This window comes from Eurypyga helias, unplaced genomic scaffold (genome assembly GCF_000690775.1).
Source record: "Eurypyga helias isolate BGI_N326 unplaced genomic scaffold, ASM69077v1 scaffold20862, whole genome shotgun sequence".
Classification (NCBI taxonomy): domain Eukaryota; kingdom Metazoa; phylum Chordata; class Aves; order Eurypygiformes; family Eurypygidae; genus Eurypyga; species Eurypyga helias.
In genome coordinates this window covers 826-7,440 of record NW_010235547.1, presented here as the reverse complement: position 1 = coordinate 7,440, position 6,615 = coordinate 826, and the positions used below count along the sequence as shown (strand labels likewise).

Genomic DNA, 6,615 nt, shown 5'->3' with positions numbered 1-6,615 from the left:
CCCTCCTTGTTTCCTGCCCGGCAGGTCACCATGTCCTGTGCTGCCAGTGGGTTTTTTGGCACTGTGGGGACAGTAATAGCTGCCATGATGTACAGGAGAACTTACAACAGGAAAAGCAATGAGCCCCCTTTGCACCAACAGTCAAGACTGGGAGAGGCCTGCCTTGCCATGAGCACTCCCAGCCCCCTTGGATCCTAGGACTGTCTCCACTGGAGGGGTTTCACTCCCTCAGACGGCTTCTTGCTTGAGGTCAGGCCCCACAAACCTCTTTTCAAGCAACAATTGTTCACATTTCTGCCTTGACTCCAAGCTTGAAGGATCCCGATAGATGAATAAACCTTGTATAGGCATGATTTTGGGCCCTGAAATGCAAACTGAAACACTGGAAATGCTTTCACAAGCAGCTCTCACCTGCCTGAAATAACTGCTGCTCAATTTTCCAGTCAACTGAGACTTTGTTCTATTTATTTTCCATGGGCTTTGTCCTGGCTGAGACGATGCAGCAGTTGGTGCCTGTTGGCCTGCTGCGCGAGGTGTGCAGAGATATCATGGTGTCGTGGGGAGACCTAACGCTCTTTGGGTGTGCTGGGAAGCAGTACAACCTCACTGTGCCTGCCTGGCTGCACCCCGGTAACTTCGGGCAGTATTTGGGTACTTACAGCTGGATTTGTTGGATGAAGAGAGCTCAGAGAAGGACATTTATTATTAGATTGAAATGGGTATGTGGATAGAGGGTAGAGACCCCAAATTAGTGCCATGCATAGACATAGCAGCACTCCTGTCTAGAAGCTAATGGAAAACTAATATGAAGATTTACTTCCATTAATTGCCCAATCTAGATGTGGCAAAACGCAACTAAGCATGCAGCTGGTTAAACACCTACCTGCAGTCCCTGAAGAGTCCTTTCTGCCAACCCAGGCGTGAGGGTGTTGCCCCTCCTGGGTGAGGATGGGAGGGATATGGGACGGGAGGTATCCAGCCCTTGGAGCCAGCAGGTATTTTGGGCAAGGGATGGAGAGGAGAACATAACAAACGTAACCTGCAGAGCAAAAGCAAATTGGCAACTTGAGTGGGCTTTCTGCTGCAGATAAGGGTGAAAGTGGGTGTGAGCAGGTAGTGCCAAGCAGGACGATGGGAATGCAGGTGAGCGGTGCCAGCAGAGACTCCCTGGGTCTGGTGCACTCCCACAGCCCCTGTCTTTTGGGGAGGGAGGGCAGGAGAGAGGAGCATCCACCAGGCTGCTGGATCCCTCTGCAGTGCATGGGTGGGCAGGAGGGTTCTGCAGGTAACCCTCCTGCACTGCACCTGGGGGTGCAGGGACAGTTAATGCACCTGGGGTCTGGGGAGGTGCTCATCTCTGCCAACCCTCTGAAGATAGGGGGGCCAGCAGCCCCCTTGACAGGGCCTTCTCAGCCCTGAGGATGCTGCCAGAGCCCAGTGATGCTCAGAGCTCTCTCTCATGTCCATCGCACACAGGACAATGTAAAGCTCCCTCCGACTGGGACCCCAAGATATGGTTTTCCTGGAACCAGAGCAGCTATGCCTTGAATGACGTGGTGCAGCTGAGCTGTGTTGGGAACTATGTGCCATCGGTTGCCCAGATCAGATGCATTTCCAATGGAACCCAAACCTTCTGGAATGAGACTGCCACCTGCAAGGGTAAGCACAGCCTGACATCACCCGGACCACAGGGTCCTGAGCTGGCGACAGACTCTGTGTGACATGGTCATGCCTCAGCCCCACCTGAGTGACAGTCCAGGAACTGGACACCTGGATGCCTCAGGTTTCCCCATGCCGTGGCAGTGCCAGGGAATCTTTTATCTCAGCATCTTGACGCGAGCAGCTGCGGGGTATGTGCTCTGTTCAAAGGCAGGAACAAGAGTCCCAGCAATGGGGGCTACACTGAGCCCTGTGCCTTCATGGTTCCTGGTCATGTAGTCAAAGTGGTGGGTGTGGAAGATCCTCTTTGTGAAAGGTGAGGAGGACCCCAGTCCTCAGTCAGCCTTACTCAAATGGAGCCTGAGTGAGGAAGCCTACCTATCTGCAGAGGTGGATGTGACTACTGCCACCCCCAATTCTGTTTTAGGCTGTAAGAGAGGGATTTGGAGTTGACCGTGGTAACCAAAGGAGCTGGACAGTGTCACAATCAGGGCAACAGACCCCATAGCAGGCTCCTTCCAATCCTGCTTACACCCGCTCCTTCTCCTCTGCACAGAGAGTTGCCAGCGGCCCCAGTGGGACAGGGTGGGATTTACCCCAATGCAAGACCTTTACGGGCTCAATGAAGAGGTGATATTGACCTGCTTTATGGAGGACCCTCTTCCCTTTGCTGTGATCAGATGTGCAAAAGGGGCGTCTTCAGATGGGACGGATGCTTGGGAGGTGAAGGACACTCAGGGAACATGGCACAGCGTGTCAGAGAGCCTGACCTGCAATATCGGTGAGTGGGGGAGTAGTAGGTCTCCCCTGATACACTAACTTCTTCCCAGGGAGGGACCCTGGACACCCTGCCATTTCCACGTGACACCTTGGCCACAGCTCGAGACAGGTCCCAGCTAGGAGCAGTCTCCAAGATGGGGAGCAACAGGAGCCTTCTGTGTGGGCCAAGTTTTCCTACTATCCCTGCATCTCCTCCCAGTCTATTCCTGAGTTGCAGGCCATGGTGAAGTTGGAGGAGGCCAGATCCTGCTCCTCAATTCACCTCTCTCACAGTGTCCCATATCACTACCTTGCCCAGGCACACTCTTCTTTCCTGAACTTGGGGGCCCTTGGGTTTCCTTGTGGTGTTGAAGGCTGACACCACAGTCATGGCCAAGACTCAGTCCCCCTTCTCCCTGAGCTTACCCTGTTCCTGAGAAAAACTCTCACACTCTGCCACACTCTGACAGGAAAGTGCTCAAGACCCTCGTGGGATGAAAAACTTCGGTTTCCATCAAACAAAAAAAGATACACACAGAATGAAGAACTGATGCTGACCTGCCCTAGAGACCTCAAGCCATCCTTCCCCAAGGTCAAATGTATAAAGAAATTTCTACAACAGAGTTCTGGAGAAGGAGGATATGGAGATACTTGGTGGGGCAGGAACAGCACGGGTGCCTGGGTGTTGATTGAAAGAGCCATAGAGTGTATTGGTAAGTGACGGCCCAGCAGCTCTCCCCTGTCCCTCACCCTCAATAGCCAGTCATGACATTGCCTGGCTGAGCAGCAGGCAGGCCACAGTCCCTCCTTGGTGCTGTGTTACCTGTGCAATCTGCTGAAGAGGTGCCCCAGGCAGGAGAAGGGAGACAAGGTAGTGGCACGCTGTCAAGCTGTCAGTGCCTGCAGCGTTTTCTGAGCAGGACAGAGGGAGAGCCCCCTCCCAAGAAGTCTTGCTGAGGGGTCATGTCCCGGCAGATGGATGTGTCACCTTTCCTCTGCCTTCAGGGACTGGAGAGTTGTCTGGGGCTTCCTGACACCCCACCACTTACCCCACACCAGCTGGTCACCCCCACCCCAACTAACACCCCCTTTCACCTCTGCCAGAAACGTGCCAGAGGCCCTGGTGGGACCCAGGGCTCCGTCTGGCACCAGACCAGGAGAATTACAAGAAGGATGAAGAAGTGACTCTGAGCTGCATCGATGGTTTCCAGCCGTCCTTCACCACGGTCAAATGTGCACGGGAAGTCCAGTCCATCAGCCTTGGGAAACCTGTCTACCGGGACGTTTGGTGGGGAAGGGGCAGCAGAGGTGCCTGGATTCGCATTCGGTCCAGCGTGGAGTGTGTCGGTAAGGAAGGCATCAGGAGCTCTTCTGGCTGCCCCCTCTGCCTTTCCAGAGCAGGGAAGGCGGGCTATGTGGTTCCAGGCTCTCTGCCTGCAAGGAGAAATGGTGGGTGCTGCTGGAAGGCAGCCCCCAGCCTGGCCTGTACGTGCCGTGGGTCTCCAGGGGAGCCTTGGTGGGGAGGGGGCTGGTGCCAGCCTCAGCTCCCAAGGGTCCTGGCAGGAGGGGACGGTGGGCTTAGAATGGGGAGTGATAGTCAGATCTGCCAGTGACAAACCAGGGCCAGGAGCCCATCGTCCAGGGCTCCAGCCTGTTCAGGGGTCGGTAGGATGTTCCTAGTGGGGATGTGTGGGTGACATGGGGCTCCCTGGGGACTTCTGGCCTCAGGGTGTGCAGAGGGAAGATGGACCTCAGTGCCACCCTGGTCTGACAGGTGTTTGTGGCACAGCTGGCCAACAGCATTGTGTCAGGGTCTGGGGGATCACAGGACCCTTCTCTCTATATCCTCCTAGCCTGTGAAGGCAGGGCAGGGGCCTGGCCTTGTCCAAGTGTGCCGGGCTGCCCTCCCAGTCTCTGCTGCAGGCTGCCACCCAGCTTTTGGGCTCAGGTGTTACTGCCTTCTCACCCGGAGGCCTTGGGGTGCTGTCATCCTCCGTGAGGGATGAACAGGGCACCAGGGCCACATGCTGGTCCATCAGTCTCTGCGCAGGCTTTGTACGTAGTACAACGTGCCCCCAATCCCTGGAGTTCTGGCTCCTCCTGGACTTTCCTGAGAGGCCTGGGAGAAGCAGTGTTGGGCCCTTTTTGCCCTCTTCCCTTTGCCTGGGTTGTGGTGCAGGAGGGATGCCCTGTATGGTGTCCAGGAGCTCCATCCCTCACCCTGCTGTGCCAAGGCAGGGGATCCCCTGCTGCATTTCCTGGCCTTCTGAGGAGGGCCACCCTCTGCCCTGATAACACCTTCCCATCTTGTTGGTGCAGAGCAATGCCAGAAGCCCTGGTGGGACCCCAGGTTTATCTTTGACCAAGAACGGGGGACCTTCAACCCAAATGAAGTGGTGAAGATGAGATGCCCTGAGGGGCATTGGCCTCCCCCCATGGAGATCAAATGTGTGAAGCTGCACCCAAGACAAGGCTCCACAGTTCCTCAGAGTGGCTGGATTGTGAGGAATGGCACAGGCTACTGGCACCCTCTGGAGGCGAAAATGCCCTGTGTGGGTAAGTGAGCGAACCAGCCACTCTCCCAGTGCTCTCCATCTGTTCCCTCCAAGGCAGGGAGGGCAATGCCACATGCATCCCACAGCGTTAGTGCCTTCTGCCAGAACAAGTTGCCCACAGTTCCCAAGTGTAGTCTGGGAGAAGGTGGGATGGCCTCGTCCTCACCGTGCTGGGGACAGACTGGTGAGGGAGTGGTAGGGATGGTGGAGGTTGGCTGCAAGGCCAGGAGGGGAAGGGAAGGAGGTGACCTTCTCGCAATGTTCCCTTTACAGATGTCCTCCAGGTTGTCTCTGAGACCTTGGAGATTTCCAGCACCAGCATCAAACTGAACTGGACCTGCAGGCTCCCTGATGCCTGCCAGCACATTCGGGCCAGGTGCCGGCTGGAAGAACCTTCCTCCCCTCCCTGTGAGGCTGAGGAGGTGAAGGGAGAGGAGATGCTACACGGCCAGGAGGGAACCTTCACCTGCCCCCCCCTGCAGCCCTTCACTGTCTACAGTGTCACCATCTCCCTGCCCCCCAGCACGATTCTGTACACACGGCTCTTCAGGACAAAGGAAATGGGTATGTTCACATGAAATGTAAAGGTGTTCTTCACCCAGCAGCTCAGCCTGAGCATCTGGTCCTGCAGTCATGGCCTGGGATTTGGAACCTCTGGGGAAGGGGCTGTGCAGGGCCCTGGAGCAAACCAGGGGGAGAAATCCTGCTCACTCACATGCAGCCTTTGTGGGGGAGAAATCTTCACCAGCACCATGTGTGACCCCATCCTCCTGTGCTTCCAGTGCCAGACAAACCGGAGAAGCTGTGGCTGGATGCCAGCACAGGGTCCCTCAGGTGGAAGGCGCTGCCCTCCTGCAAAGGGGAGATCCTCGGATACCAGGTACCAGGGAACCAAGGACTCTTCGTGGTCCTCCTCACACTGCCAGGCTCCTCTTTGCCTGGAGCTTTGCAGGCAGGCTGGGGAGAGGTGTGAGCCTTCCTCCGTGAGGGCCCACCAGCTCTACACTGCTGGTGTTGGTGGAGAGGTCAGGCCCCCTCCCATCTCACAGCAGCAGTAGCAGCCCCTTTCCGCAGAGCAGGAGCTCAGGGAGGTCAGTGCTGCTCCCCACCAGCTCCCTGTCCTTCCTCTAGCTGAACATCACGGCCCGGAGAGCGACTGATGGCAGCTTCCTTGAATTCAAGCAGGTGATGGTGAACCAGTCTGTCACTCAGCACACACCATCTCGTCAGATTCCTGGAAGCAAGTACACGGTGACGGTGCAGGGCCTCACGGCAGCTGGTGCCGGGGCTGCATCATTGCTGGAATTTCAGAGCTACATCTCGGGTAATGGTTGTTCTACCCTGGGGTGGGCTTCCCTGAAGGCCTCCAGCCGCTTCCGGAGCTGTGTGTGTACCCACCCCATCCCCAGCAAGAGCAAGGCAGGGAGTGTGGGCAACCTGAGAGCCCCACTCAGCAGTGGGCCGTGGATCTGGATGAGTCCTGCTTGGAGGGGTGCATGGCCTGGTTCCCAGTGCAGCTGTATCTCTTCAGCCCCTGTTTGTGTCTGCGAGAGCAGGGCTGGCCCCTCTACCCTTTCGCTAAAGATCACACCCTTCGCTGCATTTGAGTGCTCGGGGGGCTCAGGGCCAGAGGGCACTAAGG

General features: G+C 56.6%; 1 protein-coding gene across 1 annotated transcript; it reads left to right on the top strand.

The window, feature by feature from the left end:
* Positions 1-497: 497 nt before the first annotated feature.
* Positions 498-6,297, top strand: LOC104506007 (the record flags this gene model as incomplete). Its single annotated transcript, XM_010146800.1, has 8 exons — positions 498-651; positions 1,477-1,659; positions 1,870-1,975; positions 2,340-2,440; positions 3,523-3,765; positions 5,247-5,537; positions 5,756-5,853; positions 6,105-6,297. Coding segments are annotated over exons 1-8 (1,369 nt in total), but the record flags the coding sequence as incomplete, so codon positions are not given.
* Between the last annotated feature and the right edge of the window lie 318 nt (positions 6,298-6,615).